The sequence below is a fragment of the Desmodus rotundus genome, chromosome 10, assembly GCF_022682495.2.
Source record: "Desmodus rotundus isolate HL8 chromosome 10, HLdesRot8A.1, whole genome shotgun sequence".
In the NCBI taxonomy this organism is placed as follows: domain Eukaryota; kingdom Metazoa; phylum Chordata; class Mammalia; order Chiroptera; family Phyllostomidae; genus Desmodus; species Desmodus rotundus.
Genome location: NC_071396.1, coordinates 94,950,369 through 94,972,610, shown reverse-complemented (window position 1 = coordinate 94,972,610; position 22,242 = coordinate 94,950,369). Strand labels below are relative to the sequence as shown.

At 49.5% G+C, this 22,242-nt stretch overlaps 1 protein-coding gene across 3 annotated transcripts; it reads left to right on the top strand.

Moving 5' to 3' along the window:
• The first annotated feature begins 293 nt into the window (after nucleotides 1-293).
• Nucleotides 294-19,527, top strand: LOC123478718 (uncharacterized). Of its 3 annotated transcripts, XM_053913070.1 has the most exons (6): nucleotides 305-426; nucleotides 1,518-1,673; nucleotides 4,166-4,257; nucleotides 8,545-8,688; nucleotides 9,226-9,416; nucleotides 18,957-19,527. In XM_053913070.1, exons 1-6 carry the CDS (start codon nucleotides 359-361, stop codon nucleotides 19,023-19,025), a joined length of 720 nt encoding a protein of 239 aa, XP_053769045.1. In that variant the 5' UTR covers nucleotides 305-358; the 3' UTR covers nucleotides 19,026-19,527. The 3 variants fall into 3 exon arrangements, 1 of the variants encoding a protein (XP_053769045.1); XR_008425352.1 differs by lacking the exons at nucleotides 1,518-1,673; nucleotides 18,957-19,527 and adding an exon at nucleotides 9,791-10,774 and having other exon boundaries at nucleotides 299-426; XR_008425351.1 differs by lacking the exons at nucleotides 1,518-1,673; nucleotides 4,166-4,257; nucleotides 18,957-19,527 and adding an exon at nucleotides 9,791-10,774 and having other exon boundaries at nucleotides 294-426.
• The last annotated feature ends 2,715 nt before the right edge of the window (nucleotides 19,528-22,242 follow it).

Sequence of the window (22,242 nt, the reverse complement as noted above, 5' to 3'; positions counted from 1 at the left end):
CACAACATAGTGACCTGGCAGTGTGGTGAGTTAGACTAGGCACGTGGAGACTTGCTGGGGGCCATCAAGAGCCATTCCAGGTGAGGGATATGCCTCTTGAGTGGGACTGGGAGCTTGTTTGGTGGGCTGTATTGTTTTGTGCAAACATTCACCAGCTCCCTCCCTCTCTCCCCTGGGGAGAACTCTATTTTCCAGCCCTAATGACATCAGGCTTGGCCATAAGACTTGTGCTGATCCGCAAAATAGGAAGGAAGTGATGTGTGCCACTTTGAAGCAGAAGCTGTACGAGACGAGGGGTGTTCACCATGCCCTCTTTTCTCTCTCTCCCGAGACTGGCCGTGCGGTTCCATCGACGTGGATGCCGCGGGGAAGACGCTGTGGCGCAGAGCAACGCACCGACTTGCAGTGGAGCACTGGCCGTTCACTGTAAGTGAAAAATGAGCCTTGGAAGTGTAAGGCCCTGAGAGCTGGGGGTTGTTTGTTGCTGCAGCATTGACCCACACTCACTGAGGCCACACTGATACGGAAGTTGTGTGCTTTTCTCCAGCTCCTTTCCCTTGCTTACGTGTGGGAGCAGAGAGGATGGACTCTTGATTTCACCAGCATTGGGCTGTTGCTAGGGAAGCATGACAGAGGGAAGGAGAGCCAAGGAAATGGAGGGTACATTTAATGAGGCCTGAGCCAGGCGAGAGGGAACTGAGGGAGATGCTGCATTCATCCCAAGGTTCCTTTATGTACTTAGAGTTACCAGAGGGTGGCCAGAGGCAGTCAGGGCTACATGTTTCCTTCTTGTGTCCCTGGGGAGAATGTGTCCCTGTGTCCACTTGGAACTTGTGGCCACACTGAGAGTCATCAAGCCTTCTTTTTGCAAAGGCTTATTTTAATTTTTTTCCAGCAGAGCCTGTGTCACGGCCTTCCCTGGTACCTCCCGACTTTCCCTGTTGTGTTCTGTGTCTGTCCCCCAGGCCACTAGGGATTTCTGCCTCTTACAGACTCTGCATGTGCTGGGTGAGGATGACCCTGTGAGGCCTGCCCACACCTGCCATGTCCTGATTGCTGGCTGTTCCTTATAAACAGGGACAGTGTCCAAATCACCTATTTTGGAAGCTGGGCAGGCTGGAAGCGGGTCTGATTGACTCTAGGCGCATCTTTCCCTGTACCCTCTACAAGGGCTTCCCATCCTTCTGGTCCCCTTGACCTTATTAGAGAAGCCAGATGGACCTGCCCAGGGCTCTGTCCCAGAGACGATCTGTAAGTTCTGGCACCAGCCTCCAGGCCCTCTGCCCAGCCAAGCCCAGGGGAACAGCCGCAGTCCTGCCCGACGCCTTCCCTAGCCACCCACTCCTCCAGCTGAAGACACTGGACAAGAGCCCACATGCTTTTCCTCAGCCTCCTTTCAAGTACCAGCCCTTCAAATAGGCAACATGGCAAAGGGGGAGAGTGTCCAGACAGGCCCCATTTCCCAAGATTGGAGGGTGCATGCCTTGGCTAGGCCAAAGCACCCCTTTCTTCCACAGAAACCTGGTCTCGCTCCAGGCTGGAGCTGTGGGCCCACCTGCATCATCTTCTACCCTCGGCGAAGCTCCCACTGAAGGCCCAGGCACGAACAAGATGACCCCACAGCCGAGGCTGTGTGGGAACACATCACTCTCTAGAGTTGGCACGCTCCGATGGTGAGATCCCTAGAGCTTTTGGTCCAGCGTCCCTCACAGTAGCCCGATGAGGCATGAGGAGCAGGGGCATGTTTTACAGAGGGAAAGCTGGGACTCAGAGAGGGGAACGTGTGCCCAAGATCACAGGGCTTGTTGGTGGCCAACCAGCCTGTGGCCTCATGACACCAAGTCTGTTGTTCTCTTCACTGTCCCTTTTCAGTGGCACCAGCATTCTGGTGGTGGGTGTTACATAGGCCACATTCACTGGGGAGCCCCACGTGCTCAGGCCTTTCCCGTGACCTTTGCCTTGGCTGACTGGTAACAATCGCCTGAGGCTCTGGGCTGGGCTTTCTCAGGGAGGGCTGGGACACCACGGGGTAGGCAGGGCCCTGAATGGAGGCTGCCCAGGTGGGCAGGTGGGGAGAGCAGGTGAGTGAGGGTGTGGCGGAGGGGCAGCCCCACAGACTTTGGCGGGTCCCCCGCTCTCCCAAAGGGCAGACCCTGCTTTTGTGTTTCATAGGAAGCAAGTGTTATCTGCTCACTGACCAGCCTCTCACCTCAGATCCCTTTGAATAAGCTCTGAGCTCTTGGAGAATCCCTTCTTTTTGCCTCAGTTTCCCCATGGACGTTGGATTCAGTGGTCAAGCACAATGGTTCTGAGAGGACAGAACAGCTGGCTAGGTTCACGGGGCGCCACTCTGCCGCAGGGAAGGAGCACATGCTAGGTATCGGGCTGGGTGGGGAGTGTTGGTAGTTGGAGCCGGCAACTGTGCCTACCAGAGGCCCTGACTCACCACCCTGGGGCTCTGAGCAAGTCAGGCGGGCCAGCCTCAGTTTTCCCAGGTGCAAAATGGGTGTCAGGCCATTTACTTCCATGGGAGGGCCTGCAAGGCTATAATTATGGGAGGGTGTGAAAATCCCGGGGAGACGAGGACACGGCTGGGGCGTCCTGAGAAAGCTGGCAGGATGGCCATATGGGGGAGAGAGGAGGAGGGAGGGGCATGGTGAGCCAGGGAGAGAGTGTCTGGCGCCCTCGGGCAGCCATCTTAGCGCGCACCAAAGCCGTCTCACAGTGCAATCGAGTTGCTGCTTCTGTTCATACCAAAAGGGCCTTTTTAAAATAAAATTAGGCTCTGTTTTATTATGTGTGACAGCCGAGGCCATTAACCATTCCGACTATTAAATCAGACTTCATTAAAAAAAATGGAAGTAACTGTAAATTGCCTTGGGTCACGATCATTTAGAGCGGAGACATTGCAAAGAAAAACATCAGGGAGCTCCCCACCATGATGAAGTTAATCAATTTGACACCCCTGGGTGGGGCGTGTGCACCGGACGAACTGCACACACGCCTCTCCCCAGAGGCGGGCTCCTGGGGTGGGGGTGGGGCTCCACCTGGTCCCCTGCAAAGGAGAGCCAGGGAGGCACTGAAAATAACTTGAAAATTGGGGGTGAGGGGAGGGAAAAGTATGCCTTCCCCCCAGAGAGGTTTTGTTGGTTTTCTCTTCTGAAAAATTATCTAAATATATCAAATGTGATACCAAGTCATACATAATACATTTTATGTTTTTGCACCAAAAACTGACTTTAGAGCTATAAAGAGCAGTGCTATATAAATATAATGTGTCTCCCCAACGCCCAAAAGTAGGACGGTGGGGCGGCGGGGGGGTGGACTTGCTAATTTTCAGAGACTTTGCGTCCCTCCTCAGGGCCTCGAGCCTGGTGTTGGCTTGTTGGTGGGCTCCGAGGGGGAGCCTCTGTGTTGGGCGCGTCTCGCCCTCCTCTCCTGGGTGCGGGTGGGAAGAGGGAAGGAGAGGGCAGCAGAGCCACGGGGACCTACATAAGTCAGGAGGAGACCCAGGCCCTGTGTCCCCTTTTCCCCAGGCACTGCCTGGCCCGAGAGACCCAAACCCCAGGCCCCTGCCAAGCTGGGGCTGGGGAGCAGGGCCTGGCCTGGGGACAGACCCAAGGAGGCCCCAGAGCAGGTTGGGGGCTGGGTTGTGTCTGGAGCAAGTCCCTGACCTTGAGGTGGCACCAGGGGTGGCTGGGGTGGGAGGGTGGGCAGAGAACACTCAAGGCCACCCCAGGCAGGCGTAGGGGACAGTGGGAGCTATGGCCCTGTCTACACAAGCATTTCCTGGCTAGATACTTAGCCTACCCAAGTCCACCTGTAGTGTGTTTATCTGGGAGGCAGAGGTGAAGGAACAGGTGGCTGTCAGCTGCTGAGGACACCTCCCCTCTCTTTCCCCCTTCCTCTCACTCTGCTCCTGCAGAGGCACCAGGGCCCCGATGAGCCAGCCCCGCTCGCCTCTCTCTGGTGTGGCCTGGGGGCCTGCACAGGGCGCGCCTCTTCCGTGAAGCTTCCCAGACTGCACCTGTGCCTAGGCTGCACCTCTGTGCTTGGGAACCCTCTGGAATCCTGGGACTTGCCTCCCTGCTCTGCTGCCCCTGTCCGAAAGCTGCCAGATCAAGTAGTTCCTTGCCAGTAAGCCTTCCTCCACCCCACCCCCCAGGGACTGCCTGGTCCTGTCTTCCCCACCCAGGGAATTCCTACAAGCCCTAGGCCACCTCCACCTGGAGACCCTGCTCGGATCTGCCAGAGTTGGTGAGTCACAGCATTTTCCCTCCATCCCTTCTCTCAACAAATATTTAGCGCCAAGCCCTGTAATAAGAGCTGAGAACTCCAAAGTGAGGAGGACAAGGTCTCTGCCTTCACAGAACTGACATTTTTTGGCAAGACAACCAAAAAATGTAAGATCAGGTGGTAATACGTACCATGAAGGAACCTAAAGCAGGGTCAGGGGACTGGGCATGATGGGGGCGAGGGCAGGGCGGGGCTCCGGGACAACGGCATTCAGTGAGACCTGAGGGGAGTGAGGCAGCAGCCGAGGCCAGGGCAGGAAGTGCCCGGTGACCGCCCAGTGACTGGGACAGTGCTGGGGTCCTTTTCGCACGTTTTGCCACAACTGTTGTCATTTAAGTTTTTGTTTCCTCAGGCCTCAGGAGCCAGTGTGGGCAAGGGCGGTGGTCTCACGCCCTCTGAGTCTGCCCCGGGGCCCAGCCAGGCAGCGGGCACCAGAGGGCGGTTGGCACATGCCTGCAGAGTGGCAGAATGGATGGGTGCACGAACTGAGGAAGAAACGCACACCTTTCTGGATTTTGGCAGGCAGCAGGGAGGACAGAAAGAAGGAAAAATGCATGTGGTTTTTGCATTCAGGAAGTTTTCAAGCAATCAAGGAGAACATAAAAAAAGGCTTTTAAAAAACTTTATTTTACATACAAAGTTAAAGAACTTTATACCTACAAGTATCATTAGATGGTATCTTAAAATCAACTAATCCCACTTTTATCTAGGGAGAGTCTCAAACCCTGTCCTTGGATGCTCCTATAGGTAATCCAAGAATATTCCAGAACACTTCTCTGCAGGGGTGGGGACCTTCCCAGGCTGCTCTAGAGTCCCGAATTGCTCCCGACACTCTGCAATCCTTCTTTGCTTGTTTTAGGCCCGGACATTTATCCCTGCATGGTGTTACTTCCTCGCTCAGTAGTTGCTGCCCATTACGGGAGCTTCTTCCTCCGTGTCCCTAGCAAGCACCATGGAAGAAATTCTCTCTCCCCTTTTTAAACAGCTGCTTGGTGGGAGCCACTAAGCCTGCTGGGGCTAGGTTATTTATCACCATCTCTTTCCCCGCAGCAGAACGGGAGCTGCCTGAGGGCAGGAGCCATTTCTGCCTTGTTCACATCTGTATTCCCAGGCTTGCGGCAGGGCCGGCTCTCAGCAAATACCTATGGGATGAATGAGTGCATGTGAAGGAAGACCGAACCATTTCCAAACACTCAGTCTGTTCTCAAAAGGTGGAGATTGTTAGCCCACCGCAGAGAGGAGGGGCCTCCTCGATGGTGGGGCCATGCTACCTTGGTCTCAGCACAGTGCTTGGCATGTCGTTAGTGTTCAACAAGTATGTGAATGAGAGGCTAGGCAAAAGAGCTGATCTCCGTGTGTGACGGTGACCGGAAACCTCACTGCAGCCAGCCCCATGCCAGGTGTAAGAGGGCAGTTGGCAGATACCTGTGGAACAGCAGGATAAATGGATGCGTGAACCAAGGGAGAAGTGAATGGGTATCTGGGCCTGTGCCAGGCACTGTAGGTTTGTCTCCCGGTGCCCACTAAAGCTCTCATACCCTAGTACAGGGGGACAGGGCCCTAAGTTCTGGCCTCAGGGCTCTGCTGCACCAGAGCCCCACCCTGGGGCTCTCATCTCAAGCCAGGGCCTGGACACTGGGAGCTTCCGGGGGCCCTGCAATGCCAGCATGCGCGTCCTTCCCCCCATGACTGTGCCAGCACCGAGGGGCGGCAATCTGTGTTTAGAGAAAACCCTTAAGGGTCTGGGACTGAGATTCGGTGGGCTCTCGTAATAGAGAGCATGGGTTTGAATGTCTGCAGTTTGCTCGTTCAGATCATTACCGAATGTGTTATTTTCTGCAAAGATGGGGTTTGATGCAGAGGAGAATGAGGCTTCAGGTGTTCCTTTTAGTAAGAAGTCCAAAATAACAGTCCTTAAAAATGCTAGCCTGGGGCAAGTGACATCTAAATGATTCTCTCCACAGCTACTCACACCTGTGGATGTGATGGGGCCAATCACTCCTGGCGAGGTGGTCACATGATCTGTGCTTATAGAAGAAGACAGGCCCATTGAGGTCCAGCTCTGTCTTTGCCCCTGTTGTCAGGCTGGAGGTGGTGCCCCAGCCGTAGCCGGAAAACTGCTCCCAAGAGCAGGCAAGCATGCGCCCCTTCACATCCCAGGTCACTGTCCTACACACTGCTTGCCAGGCATCCTGGAGATCCGGATTGCTGCCAACCATGTGATTTCAATCCTTCTGTTTTTCCTTCCTGGAGACCAGGCCCTTCCCCAAGTCCGTCCATGCAGAGTTCCTCCCGAGCACTCCTTGGCCATTTCCTCCACAGGCTGCTCCCAGGGGAGGAGTGAGTCACTTGAACAGTCTCTCTGCAGAGGGGTGGGCTGCAGTGAGGGGCCAGGGCAGGGGTCCCACTATTGTTTTCGTTGGCCCTTTGCTTGTGGCTCAGTAGAAGCAAAGTTCTGTTCTGGCCTGGCGCACGTCTAAGCGATGGCCCGAGCTTGGCAGGCCTCTGGTTTTCCCTGGCAGCCGAGGTGCTTCTCACAGCTCTCTGCCCTGAGAGGGCCACTGTCTTCAGAGGAGCAGACTTCCTGTTTCCACCCAGCTGTGGCCGGTTAACAATGCGGACACCAAGAGGGGGCGCCCAAGGTGTCACTGATGTGCCTTGGGCAGAGCTCTCGCCCCGGTGTCCTGCCTGCCACCACCTGAGTCCCTATGCCCCAGCTCCTCATGCCTGGGCCCACAGCCCTTGGCTCTGGAGCCCTGACCTGGGAGCTAGAAACTCTGCTTTTCATCAGCTGGGTTGTTTTTGCAAATCTCATCCCACCCTCCCATCCCCAGAGGCCCCCACCTCTACGTCTGTTACATGAGGATTAAAAAGAAAAATTTAAAAAATCACCACTCTGTCTTTCCAGCCTATGGAGCAGGAGCCTGTCTGAAGCTCCAATTAGCCAGGCTAATTGGCTGAAGACATGGCTTTGGATGCGCGGGGCACCATGCAGAGAGGTACATGCTGGTGGCGATTTTCAAGTCTGTGGCCTTGTGCTGCTCTCGGCAATGCATTGGTTCACTCCCCCACCCCCTGCCCCCATCTGACTTCTCCCTTTCTCTTGTGTCAGTCTGTTCCGTCTCTCTCCCCCATTCCAAAGAGAACCTTCTCGCAGCTCCTTGCCCTTCTGCACACCTTCACAGTCAAGCTTGTTGGAAGAGGTGCCCTCACATTGTCATCCTCCTGCTCTCATCTCATCTCCTTTCTTCCCAGGTCACTCCAGGCGGATTTCTGACACTGAACCTGCTTTTTCGGCACTGCCTTTGTGGAGGTCACCAACGGCCTTCGTGTCACTAAATCCATGGGGCACAATTAAGCATCCATCTGACTTGCCCTCTGAGTCCCTAACGATCCAGCCGCCGTCCTGCTCCCTCTCTCCGGTTAGCTTCAGGGACCCTCGCTCGCTGTGCTGGCCAACCCCCTTCTCTGCCCCTTGGCCTCCTCCTGTTTCCTCTGCAGGCTTTCCCACCTCCTCCTCTGCTGCTGGATGCTGGAGGTCTCCAAGGCTCGGGGCTGGGTCCCCGTTTTTCTTTAAACCTTTTTGGTATAGCAAATTTCAAACATGTATAAAAATGGAAAGAATAGTATAACGAACACTTAGGTGCTCACCACCCATCTGCAACTATTACCAACTTAGGACCTAAATATTCTGAATAGTCATTCTTCCCTTGGTTTACTTTTAGGCAAGCCCCATACTGTATTGTAAACATTTCAGTATATTTGTCTAAAAAACAGGACACCTAAAAACATAGCCTCAATATCATTAACAAATTCAAAGCCTGTTTAATAATAAGTGGTTAGGCCCTTTTTGGCTCTCTCTCCTCAGGAACCTCATTTACTTTCATGGTCTGATGTAGCTTTCACAGGCCACTGACTCCGGGGTTTACATTTCAATCCAGACTTTTCTTTCAGTTCCCAAACCCTATTTTTAATTCTTTATTTGACATTTCCGCATGCTGGGCTCAGAAGCATCTCAGACTTAACATGTCCCAGACAGGGCTCATGATTTTCAGTCTAACCCTTGCCCCTCCTCTGGGCGATGCCATTCTTGGTCCATGACATTGGCCCGTGACTCTGCCCAGGTGCCTGCCCAGGAAACCTGGGCTTGGTCCGGCACACTTCCTTCACTCCCACCCCCTCACCCAATCCCACCAAGTCATACTTAAAATATACTGACAACCCATTTATTTCTTTCTATCTCCACAGCCAGGCCAAGCCACCGACCTCCCCGTGAGCACTGCGGATGCCTCTTAGTGGGTTTCCTTCTCTCACTTGCACCCCTGCTCACAATCAGCTTTCCACACAGTCAGCGCATGCTGGATATGAAAACATCTGAATACCTTCCTTCCAGTGAGTGAACAGTTGCTCCCCTGAGCCACTCCCCACCCAGGGCCCCACCCCCACTCCGCCCACTGACCCCCCAAGTAGACAGGACCTCAGAGACCTTGCTATAGTTTGAGCTTTTGTGCTCAAATATTTAAACATTCATATGGTATTTTGATGATTCAATATTTTAGGTACCTTCCCTAGTGAGATGCAAGGGAAAATCCAGTGAACTCTACACTCATATCCTCCAACAGCCTCAATAATATATTTTTAAAAATATATGGAACCCTACCTTGGAGAGGAGGGGGAATGGTGACTAGGAGGGGAGATGAGAGGAACTTTGGGGGTGTGGGTAATGTTCTGTTCTAGAGCTGGGCGGTGCTTACATGAAAACATTCACTTTGGGAAAAATCCATTGGGCTGGCACTTATAATTTATGTGCTGTTCTGTCTTATATTTCAGTAGAGCTAGAATGGGCCACACCAAATTCTCCAGCGGTTTCTGCTCAAGACGGCAGGAACCCCTTGATCTTACCGTTTCTCTCGTTGACATTGTCTCTAGAAGGCTCCTGCAGAGCTGTAGGCTCCGGCGCCATCCACCACGGGCTTAGCAGTGATTACCATACGTCACCACTAGGGGCGCTGCGCAGGACCCCAAACATTTGGTGGATGGGCGGGCTTGAAACAGGACTCTTCTACTCTGTTACTTTCCTCTTCCTGCCTTCACGAGATCAACAACCTCAGATTACTCAGGTAGCTGTGAATTTCTTATTCAGGGGGTATAAGGGTTTCTGAATTACTGAGAGCCGGGGTAAAGATTGACATTCTGCCTGTTCTGCACTTCCCCTTAAATCTCACTGGGGGGTGGTTCCTAAAGATTCAGCTCATTAAAATAAAGCCATGAAAAGATGCTCAATATCACTGCTAATGAGTAAAAATGCAAATTAAAATCCCAGTGAGACACCATTTCATACCCGTTAGAACGGCAAGAATTTAGAAGTCCGGTAGTGTATACTAAGTGTCGGGAAAGATGTGGCAAGTCCACATGCCTCCAGGTGGGAGATAAATTGGTGGAACCACTTTTTTTAAATCCTCACCTAAGGACATTTTTTTTTCGTTGCTCTCAGAAAGAGAGGAAGGAGAGAGAACGGGAAAGAAAGAAATATCTATGTGAGAGAGAAACATTGATTGGTTATCTCCTGTATGCTCCTGGACTGGGGATTGAACCCACAACCTAGGTATGTGTCCTGACTGGGAATCAAACCTGCAACCTTTAAGTTATGGGATGATATTCCAGTCAACCGAGCCACACCGGCCAGGGTGGTAGAACCACTTTTGAGAAAAGTTTGGCAATATCCGTAGAAGTGAAGATGCTCCTGCACCCTGACCCAGGCACCTCCATCTAGGTCTACATGCAGAGGAGCGAGGGAGCCTTGCCAGCACAAGAATCTTCTTGCAAGATCATTTGTAACATTAAAAAAAAGGGATACAAACAGAAGAGAAATTTAAAAAAATTGTGACTTATTCATATAACAGTTAAAATGAATGAACGAAAGCCACATACAGTCAACATGGATACAAGCAAAAATATCACAGCTCTTAAAAGAAACCAACTTGGTTGACACCTTGATCTTGGACGTCCAGCCTCTAGACCTGAGAGAAACACATCTCTGTTGTGTAAGCCCCGGGCCTGTGGTTCTGCGTTGTGGCAGTTCCAGCACACTGATCCGGGAACTAACAGCACTACTTTCTGGAGGAGGAACTGAGAACCCCCGAGAGCAGTGGCTTGTCTAAGGTCACACAGCTACTAAGGAAACTGAGCTCACGCTTGCTTTCTCTGACAGTGTCACAGGCTAGCCAGACAATTTACATGAGGGAGTCAGTGATTTCATTGGGGCTGGGAATAAAAACATTGCAATTTATTTTTCTATTAAGCGTGACAGGTTGCAACCGCTTTCTGGGTGGTCCGATCCTGAGCTTGATCTAGACAGTGTTTGGGAAAAACAATACTTCCCCTTATCACCTGCACAAGATCATATAACAAGCCTGACGGGTCATGAGACCCGTCAGAAAGACTGCAGCCTTCAGACACGCTGTCAGCGTGCTGGTAATTATAACGAGTCTGGCATGTTTAGCTGCTTAATTTATAGGACCTATGGCATTTTGGCACAGCTTTGGCCTTCTGATCCAAGCGTCCTTTCTGCTTTATATCCTTGGGTGTGGATGATTCTAATCCCCTTTCTCTGGGCCCGATCCCTTTCCTCCCTGCCACTGTGCCAAGCTGGTTCCCACACTATGCTGTCAGGCTGTTGGTTGGAGTTTTGAACTGAGCAATGAGGAGTGTGGAGATATGGGGTGGGCGGTGGCCCCCAGTCAGGAGGTCTGGGACACAGGTCTAGCTCCATCTCTCCATCCTTAGCTGGGTGGCCGTGGCCACGCCATTTCCCCTCCTGGGCCCCAGTTTTCCCACTAGCTCTTTCCAACCTGGGAGGAGCCTGGAGCCCCAGCAAAGATGGTAAAACATGCCAAGAGTGGGACTGGATCACCTGCTCTTTCTGGTGTTTTCTAAACTCCTGTCTGAAGTGGTGGCTTTTTCTCAAGCAGGAGCCTGAAGCAGGAGGCAAGTGTCCAGCGTCTGCCAGCTCAGCTTGGTCCTGCTGTTTTGCCCATGCTCGTCAGCCCCTCTGACTAGCAGACATGCATCTTAGGTGAAAAATACAGGAAACAGGAATTAATTCTTAATGTGTACAATTTAATTGGCAAGCGGCTCTTAAAGCAGAAGTCCATTGGGGAGATGCTTATGAAAGGATGTCTTCGATTATGAAAACGTGAGGGCCACCAGGCCAGGGCCACCCAGATTGCCTCTTCCTCTAAAAGCCCATGGTCCCAGCCCTGAGTTGGAGGGATGCCCCCTAACCCTGTCTTGGTGATCTAGGTAGGTGGTCACCCCAGAATCTGTGACCCATGTCTGAGGTTATCCTTGCCTGTACCTTCCTCCCTTGGTCCTTTCCCATCTCTCCAATTCAGATTATGATTTCAGGCCCTCTGATATGAGAGGTTTCCATCTCCAACTTGCTGGTAGTTGTCAAGACCGTCCTTGACAGTTTTTGTAGATATCTTCACGTTGAGAATGACTTCTGTGTGTGTCTTTGTGTCAAATGTGGCGTGCCCTCCCTTTAAGACGTGAAACTCCCTGAGCCATCGGGACAGAGTTCCTACAGCCCAGACATTCTTCCAGCCTACAGCCGGACCCCCTGCCTCTGTCACTAGGTGTCAGGGTCAATGACAACGAGTCTCAGAGAGTAAATGAGTGACTCCACCACAGCTGGGGCAGGGCAGAGGCAGAAAGCAAACCCAGATCTGACCGCTCTCCAAGCTGCATCCCCTCCTCTGTAACAGTGCTGCGTTGGACCATAGCTCGGGGGGCCTGTCAGACATGGGCTTAGGGAGCAGGACAGGCTGTAAGGGGCCCAATAACAACATGTAACTTCAGTGGGGAGAGAGAAGTGCTTTCCTCAGCTTGGAAGGTGTCCAGAGCAGCGGCGGGGTCAAGACCAACTTCAGAGGCAGGTGGAGAGGTCTGGGCTTGGACCACCTAAGGTCAATCCCAGAGGCAGGCCAGTACAACGTGGAGAAGCATAAACTCACAGAGATTCCTCTCATCTGTCCTGTTTTTCTCTAATGATATAATTTCCTGTTTTTTTTCTTTTTTTTTTATAAGTTAGGCACTTGGCTGCCCAACATAAGAACTTCATTTCCCTCTCTCTCTGTGTGACTAAATTCTAGCCAATGGGGTGCAAGCCAACACGAGGAAGTGTTCTTAAAGAGAAGGGATGTTCCCTTTTCTTCCCCTTTCTTCTTGCTGCTCTGTGGAAAGCAGGCGCGATGGCCGATGTGGGAGCAGCAATTGTAGGCCTGGGCGTAACCTTGTAGTCTGCACCCGAAGGCATCACAAACCAGAAAGTGCCTCTTTACAATACTGTGGGGTGTCATGCCAGCCCTAGCCCACCTGCCTCTGGACTTTTTTGTGAGAAAAAAATAAATCGCTACTTTGTTTAAGCCACTGTTCCTATGGGGTTTCTATCACTAAATCCCAAATTGCACATAAGACTCTATTCTCTCTCTTTTTTAAATTCTTCTGACTACCTTTGGGTGCAGGTCTCTCACGAACATCTCTCTCACGTTTGCTAAATCTCCCCGTTCTAGCAAAGAACAGCTCACTCAGGCTCAGAGCCTTTGGCAGGCAGCGACATGTAACTAATTTATTGACGTTGTTTTGTTTCTATGGCCTTTATTTTTAGGTTACCATTTACTTAAGGTAAATGATCCTGCTTTTCCACTTACAATAACGACATGAGGTCACTTTCCTTTTTAAATAATTTACTTAAGCAAAAACAATTGAGTTGATTTAAGAGATATTAAGTGACTAACAGCCCAGGCAGGGCGTGTCAGCCATGGCGGACATCAAGCAGGTGGCTAGAGAACGGCTGAAGCTCGGGAAACGAGGGCCTACGCTGAGCTGCTTCAGAAAGAATGATCTATAACAAGCATTCTTCCTCCAGTATTTTATGGTTCTCGTTTGGATACTTTATTTGGAGCATTCTTTTAATGGAGCTTCCTCATTCCTGAAGGCGTGAAGTCAGTAGGCATTTCCATAGACCAGGCATGGTAGTTACAGAGTGTGAGTACTGAAGCCAGACTCCCCAAGTTCAATTCTGGGCTCCTGCAGTTGCTAGCAGGGTGACCTTGGCCAAACGACTGCACTTCTCTTTGCTCCACATCTCACCTGTGAAACAGAGTTGATACCATTGCCGGGAGGATTAAATGACACGTTGTATGTGAATGTGTCTGGCGTGCATTAAGTACGTTAATAGTTGCAGCTGTTACTGTGATCGCTGTGTCTGACTGCAGCACATCGAGAAGTCCATGCTGAAGTCTTGATACTAAGCCCGTGGGAGTGGAATTACTCTGTCCCAATGCTCAAGAAGTTTTGCATCTTCCCCAGTTTTTCCGCTCATATTCTTTTTCTGTTCCAGGATCCAGTCCGGGACACCACGTGGCATCCATGTTCACATTTACCTATTACCCTCAACCTCTAACAGTTCTCCAGTCTTTTCTGTTTCTTCATGATTTTTAATACCTTTTCGGAGTACTGGTCTGATAGTTGGTGGAATTTCCTGCAATTTGCATTAGCCCAATGCTCTCTCACTATCAGAGTGATGTTATTAATTTGGGGGGATACCAAAGAGGTGACGTGTCCTTTTCACTGCATCCTAGAGGGTACACGTGGCCGATGTGTCTTATTACTGGTGATGTTAATAACCTCGAGTACTTGGTTCAGGTGGTACCTGCTGGATTTCTCCAGTTTACCGTGAGTATTTTTGTCTTTTTATTCTCTGCTTGTTAGATGAGACTCTAAATCTGGGCCACACTCATGGGGAGGGAAATTAAGGCCCACCTCCCACAGTGAGGCTATCAAGGAATTTATGAACACATTTCACCACAGTGATTAACAAGTGTTTTGAGGAAGATATTCTGAAGCTATATCCTGTTTTTTCTTAAACTTTCACCTCCTAATTTTAGCATTCATTGGTGGACCTTGCCTGCAATCCTTGTTATGTGATTTTAAACGTATTGTATTTATGAATGTTAGAGAGAGAGAGAGAGGAAGAAGGAAAAGGAGGAGGAGAGGGAGGGGAGGGGAGGGCGAGAGGACCTGATGGAAGCAGCATCGGCTTTCTAACCTGGCGTTAGGAGTCACACGGCGTCACTTCCGCTGGGTTCTGTTCGTTAGGAGAAAGCCCCCAAGGATGGGCAATATTCAAAGGGAGGGGAATTGGACTCGACCTTTTGTAAGAAGATTGTCAAGAATTTGGAAGAGCATGTGGGATCAGAAATACTGCTGTAGCCAGCTTTGGAAAATGCAGGCTGCCACTCTTGGGGGACTCAGTCTCCCTGCTTTGATCTGGTGACCCCGTTGTCACTGCTTGCCCTGCTTAGTTGGCCCGCTCGAGAGGGTAGGGCTGCTTGGTGACTTATCAGCTGTCTGCGCGAGCAAATCTGCAAAGGCAGCTCTTCTGGGACTTTCCCAGAATTCTTTTTTTGGGGGGGGGAGAGAAAGAAATGAAGTGGGGGAGAGATAAGAGAGGAAGCGGGGTGGTGGGGGAAAGAGAGCGAGCATGCCCTGGTGCGCCAAATCAGAGATAAGGGACACACGTAACCCAGATAGAGGAGTGGGATGAAAATACGTCAGAGAAAAAGAATAAAACACATGGAATGGGAGAAAGCAACAACCCAATCCCACCCAGAATGAGGAAGTGGGGCGTAAACTGTTTAAAAACGGCTTTATTGCGGTATGGTTCACATATCACTTAGCTCACTCATTTAAATTGTTCAATCCGATGGTTTTTAGTATGTTCGCAGAATTGTGCAACTATCACCCACAATCAATGGTGGGATGTTTTCATCTTCCCCAAAAGAAATCCATATCCGTTAGCAGTCACCCCCTCCCCCCTTCCCCCTCCCAGCCCTGGGCACTATCTACCTTCTGTCTGTATGGTTTTGCCTGTTCTGGACATTCCATGTGCATGAAGTCATCCAGCATGTGGTCTTTTGTGACTGTCTTCTTTCACTGAGCATCATGATTTCAGGATTCGTCCCTGTCGTAGCATCTGTCAGCCCTCCATTCCTTTTTATGGTCGGATAATGTTCCGTCGTGTTCATGCACCGCATTTCACTTCTTCATTCCTTAACTGACGAATATTTGGGTCATTTCCATGTTCTGGCTGTTCTGACTAGTGCTGACGTAAATATTCATATTCAAGTTTTTATGTGGGCCTGTGCTTTCATTTCTCCTGGATATGCACCTAGGACTGGACTTGCTGGGTCATAGGATAACTCTATGTTTAACATTTCCAGGAGCCGACAAGTTGTTTTTCAAAGTGTCTGAGCCATTTTACGTTCCCACCAGCATTGTATGAAGCTTCCAATTTCTCCATCTCTTCACCACATCCTTTTTTTTTTGATTCTGCCCATCCTTGTGAGTGTGAAGTGATACCTCATTACGGTTTTGATTTGCATTTCCCTGATGGCTAATGATACTGAGTCTTTTCATGTGTTTATTGGCCATTTAGAATCTTCCAAGAAATGTCTATTCAAACATCTTGCCCATATTTAAAAAAATCCTCACCCGAGGATATGTTTTATTAATTTTAGAGAGAGAGAGAGAGGGAGAAAGGAACACTGATGTAAGAAAGGAACATTGATGTGAGAGAGAAACATCCTTCAGTTGCCTCCATACGCGCCCCAGGGATCCAACCCACAACCTAGGTGTGTGCCCTACCCAGGGATCGAACCCACAACATTTTGGTGTGTGGGACGACGCTCCAACCAACTGAACCACCCAGCCAGGGCTCTTCCCGTTTTTAAATTGGGTTATTTATCCTTTTATCCCTGAGTTGCAAGAGCTCTTTCCATATTCTGAACACAAGACCCTTATCAGGTATGTCAGATATGTAAGATATCAGGTATAACACACCATCAGATAGATATATGATACATCACAGAAGTTTGTAACTTTGATGAAGTCTATTCAGTCTATTCTTTCTTTCCTTACTGGTGCCTTTGGGGTCATACCTAAGATTTTGCTAAACCCAAGGCCGTGAAGATTATTCCAATGCTTTCTTTTAGAATTTTTATTGGTTTAGCTCTTACATTTAAGTTTTCAATCCATCTTGAGTTAATTTTTGAATCTGGGTAAGAAAGGGGTCCGACTTCATTCTTTTGCATGAGGCTGTCCGTAACAGTATTTTCTTTTAAATAACACATAAGTTCACCTTTTCAATGCTGCTCTTCTGGACCAAGCCAGAGAAAGTGGGATCCACTCTCCTCTGAGTTCAATCGTATTTCAAACATGAGATCTTTGTGACCACATCTCCTTTTTCACTCTTAGTGGATGAAGAATGGAGTGTGGGCGCATTTCTAAGAGACGGAGTTGTGTAAGAGGGCTTCAGCCATTTCATCCGTAAAAAGAAAAAAAGAGATTGCACTAGGAGAGTGACTCTCACCCCGGACCGCTCATCAGAATCATTGAGGAGCCTTATGAAGCGCCCGTGACAGAGTCCCACGCTTAGATACTCTCGTTGAACTGCTCTGTGATAGGGTCTGAGCACGGGTATTTTTCCAAATGTCCCGGGTGATTCTATTTTGCAGCCAGGATGAAACCCCTGCTCTGGAGGGTCTTTGGGGGCTTCCCAGGACGGGTGTCCTATGGTTCTGTGGCAGATCTGAATCGCAGGAACCTGACAGAACATGGTTCTTCTAGCCAGGTGAGTTCTGCTGCCAGGCACCCACACTGGAGAGCACTCCAACAGGAGCTGGTGTCTCTCCGAGCTTTGGCAGGGAAGATACGCCCATCTCTTCCAAGAGCAGGTGGCAGTGTGTCTGCCTGCTCCCTGACCTCTGAAGTAGCCTGGGGGCCCTCTGAACAGGTGCGGACCGATGGCACTGTTCACCAGGCCATCACACTGGCTTCCACCAGCCCCACCCCTTCTCACCTACTCTCACCTTCACACCTGTGGTGCCTCCACCCCAGTGCTCTGGCCGCCCTTTGCCTCCTCCCTGCTGCCTCCTACTCCCCCCTGTGATCTCAGCTGAAACACCACCTCCTCAAAGGAGCCTTTCTTTCCTCCTCTCCTGTCCTTCAGACTCCCACCCCCTCGCATATTTCCAGAGCGCGATGTTCCTGGATCCCTGTAATTTTTAATTATTAATTATGGGTGTGGTTATTCTCAGAGTGTCTTCCTCACTGGGGTGCAAGACAGGGACTAGGGCTGTCTCCCAGGCCGCTGTTGTACCCCAGTGCCTAGAACAGCGCCCCGCACGCAGCTGTCTCCCGGTAAACAACTGCAGAGTAAATAAATAACCCTGAGGTGTCAAGAAAATTCTTCACTCTGCTCAGTGTCTTCTCTTTAAGGAGACAGAATGGCTCTCAGGGTCCCAAGAGGGGGAGCCCCTCCTAGGTCCCAAGCTCTGCCTCCTTTCCCGCTCATCCCTCCAGTGCACCCCCATCTCTGTGCCCCGATATGCAGATGGTAGTGGGGTGGGTCATGACTTCTCTTGGGAGAAGGAGTTATTTGATTTGGAAAAGAAACAACCCAGGTCTGGGCTCTTAGACAACCAGTCAGTCCACACTCCCCCAAGCCACGAAGTCCCTCCCACTTCTGTAAGCCCCTCCCTTGAAACAAGCTGCTCTTTGGTGAATTTCCTTTCCCGCTCCATTTTTGGGCAGTTTACCCAGATTCCACAGGACAAACATGGTGATGGGTCTGCTCACAGGGAGTGGAGGCAGTGGGACTTGTCTGTTATCTACACAAGGAGGCCAGTGGCTGAGATCAGGGCAGGGATTCCAAGACTGAGTTACAGAAAATTCTAGAGGACCCAGGGGCCAGTCTCTGGTGGGTCTCAGGGTGCCCTGAAGCTGGATGAGGACACTGAGTGTGTGTGCTGGGACATTTTTCTGGGAAGAGGGGCCACTGTTTTCATCAGATCTTAAAGAGGTCTGTGGTCTCCCAAAGTTTAAGGAGGCTGGCCTGGACTCTCTCTACTGAGGTCCTTCTGCTTCAGGCTCCTGCACTTTTGCAACAATACTTTGTCTCAGGAACCCCAGAAGTGGAGACATGGGTGGTGGCTGATTGGTTGGGGCCACCTGATGGTGCTGGGGTGCATAGCATCCTTTGGGCAATAGGGAGAACCTCAGGCCAACTTCCTGCCTGCACAAGTCCTAGGAAAGTGTTTGGAAGGAGGTTCTGGAATCTGGGTGCAGCTGCCTTCTTTCCCAATAAGGAAAGAATAGCGCTGGTCCATAGCTGGAAGTGGGGGACTAGCTGCTGGGATCCCCTCCTCTTCACCCACTGCACTCGGCTTCCTCTGAGCCCCTGTGGGAGGCCGTGTGTGCATCCTGAGTCAGGAACCAAATGAGCCTGGGTCTGGTCAGGGTGGATGGTTTGCTAAGAGTGGCCTTGGGTGGGGAGGAAGGTGTTTCCGGCTTAAGTGGAGTTGGAAGGACTGAGGAACCCTGGTTAGACTTGACAATAAAGGCTGAGCTTTGTGTATCTCTGAGGGTTTCCCTTGAATCGGCCTCTCCACCCACCTTCCATCCTGAGAGGCCAGCATTGTTTATGCCCAGTTCACAGGTGAGGACACTGAGGCCCAGAGAGGAGGTAGGACTTGCCTAAGGCCGCACAGCTAGACAGTTGCAGAGGACGTCACTGCCATGATTGTTTCTCCATGTAGGACTCTCTGCTCGCACACAGAAGAGAAAGACTTCCCTGCCAGCGCTGGAGAAGCAAAACACATGTGTGAACCACCTGTGGAGAGGGCCACGTGGCCGGGAACTCTGGGGAGCAGCTGGAAAACGGGGACCTCGGTCCAGAGCCACAAGAAGACGCATCCTGTGGACAACCTAAAGGAGCCCAGGAGCAGATTTTCCCGCAGCGAAGATCCAATCGGACCGCAGCCTTGCGGGAACCCGAGTGGAGGCCAGAAGGCTCCTTGTGCCCTGCCTCCTGGCCCGAGGGGATGGCCAGCTGGTAAATGGGGATTGTTTTAAGTTGCTAGTTTGTGGTAATTTGTCGCATGGCGATAGAAACCTAATACAGTGTGCAATAGTTTTTCTAATGTTTTAGTTAAATTTCCTGGTAAAGCCACCGGATATTCCCTTTGTGGGAGGGTTTTAAACTATAGAGTTAGTTACTGCATCAATTACAGGACTAGTGGGGGTTCCTGTTTCTTCCCGTGTCAGTTTTAGTAGTTGTTTGCTGATAGGAAGTGATTCATTTCCTCTAAGCTTTAAACTACATTGGCACACAACTGTCCCCACGATCTCCCATTGACCTTCCGACTGTGGGTACGGTCTGCAGTGATAGCCCTCGGTCCTTCCCTACCCTGATTATTTGCTCCTTCTCTCCGTGTTCTTCACTGGTCTCACCCAAGGGTTATCAGCTTAGTTTATCTTTTTAAAGAAACAATTTTTAGCTTTATCATCTAGTGTGTTTTTTATTAAATTAATTTCTTCTCTTTTATTATTAAACTCTAAATCTTGTTTTGGGATTTTCTTTGTTATTTCTTCTCTAAATTCTGGAGATGGATTTTTTTAACCTTTTCTTTTCGGTAATATATGCACTTAAGCCTGTTAGATTTCCCTCCGGCGTTTTAGCAGCATCCAACAAGTTCTAGTGTTTAGCATTTTATTATCACCGAGTTCCAAATATTACCAAATTTCCATTGTAATTATTTCTTTGACTCATGGGTGTTTTAGAAATGTATTTCTTTAATTTCCATGTACATGGGGACTTTTCAGTTATATTTGTATTATTAATTCCTAGCTTAATTTAATTGTGGTTAGGAACATACTCAGCATAACTTGGTCTTATTTTTAAAATTGAGATATAGTTTATATACACACGATTGTACAGACTTTCAGTGTGTTTTGGTGAGGTGGGTGAAAGATACACCATATCACTGGTTATCCAATGAACACAGAGAATGTTCACAGCGATCATTTCAGGGGGTTTTCCATGCCCTTTCCCGTCAACCCAACTTAGTCTTCTCCCCTTCTGCTCAAGGCATCTACTGTTTCAATAGGTCTTAATTTTTTTTGAAGATTTTATTTATTTATTTTTAGAGAGAGGGAAAGGGAGGGAGAAAGAGAGGGAGAGAAACATTAATGTGTGGTTGCTTCTCACGACCTGGTCTAAAACCCAGGCATGTGCCCTGACTGGGAATCGAAGCCATTACTCTGGTTTGTAGGCCAGCACTCAATCCACTGAGCTGTACCAGCCAGGGCGCCAGATCTTAATTATATCTGTTCTATAATTTTATATAAATGACACCATACAATACACATTCTCCTGCATATGGCTTCTGTCACACAACAGGACAGTTCTGAGATTTATCCATCTTGTTAAGGATTTATTCCTTTTTTTAATTGCTGAGTAGTATTTCATTGCATGAATATACCACATTTTTTTTCTATCCATTGTCCCTTGGTGTACATTTAGATTGTTTCCAGTTTTGGTCTGTTATGAATAGCCAAACAAACATTTTTTAAAGATTATTTATTTGTTTATTTTTAGGGAGGGGCAGGGAGGGAGAAAGAGAGGGAAAGAAACATCAATGTCTGGTCGCTTCTCACGACCTGGCCTACAACCGAGGCACGTGCCCTGACTGGGAATCGAAGTGATGACTCTGGTTTGTAGGCCGGCACTCAGTCCACTGAGCCACACCAGCCAGGGCCAAACAAACATTTTTGTACAATTCTTTTTTGCAGATACATGTTTTCATTTCTCTTGGGTATATATACTTGTGAGTAGAGTTCCTGGGTCAGGGAATAGGCGTGCATTTAACTCTGTAAGAAACTGCTAAACTGTTTTCTAAAGTAGTCGCGTCATTTGACACGCTTGCCAGGTAGGTTAAAGAGTTCCAGCGGCTCCGTGTTTCATCCGCAGGCCAGGCCATCAATCCCAGTTGGGCCAGAGGCATGGGCGCTACTCACGGCAGTTTTAATTTGCATTTTCCTGATGATCGATGATGTTGCTTCTTTTCATGTCCTTACATGCTACTTAGATATCTTGTTTTGTGTGTGTACTAAAGTGTTTCTTCAAGACTTTGGCCCATTTAAAAATTTAACTTTTTATATTTTAAAATAACTATATATTCACAGGAGGTTGCAAAACAAAATAGAGAGGTTTCAGTCACCCTTCACCCAGTTTTCCCCAATGGTAATACACTATGTAACTATCACACACTCAAAACCAGGAAATTGACATTGATATATCCACAGAGTTTGTTCAGATTTCATCAGGGTTGAATGAACTAGTGTGTGTGTGTGTGTGTGTGTGTGTGTGTAATTCATTGTAACTTTATCACACACACAGACTTCTGTATTTACCACCACAGCCAAAGTCCTGAATTGTCCCCTCACCGCAAAGTCTGTCTCGGGCTGCCCCTGGTGCTACCCCTGCCCCCGTCCTCCACCATCCGGAACTCTCTGGCGACAACTCTGTCCTGTACACTTTTGTCATTTGGGGGAATGTTGTATAGATGGAATCTATGGTATGTAACCTTCTGAGCTAGGCTTTCCCCCTCCTACAATGCATAATTCCTTTGTGATACATCCAACCCGTGCCGTATCAATGGTTCGTTCCTTTCTATCACTGAGTCGTATTCCAAGGTGTGGCTGTACCACACGTTGTTCAACCATTTCCTCACGAAGGACATTTGTGTGTCCAGTTTTTGGTTAGTTCAAGTAAACCTGCTACAAACATCCATGTACCTGCTTTTGTGTGAACACAAGTATTCACTTCTCTGGTATAAATGGTCAGAAGTGTAACTGGCGGGTTGTATGTACTCACATGTTTAGTTTTTAGGGACATTAACAAAATGGGTTCCCAAGTGGCCGTACCATCTGACCTCTCCACCAGCAATGCAGGAGCGACCCAGTGTCGCTGCACCCTTCAGCATTTGGTTCTGTCCCAACCATTCTGATAGGTACGTAACGATAACTCATCGTGGTTTTAAT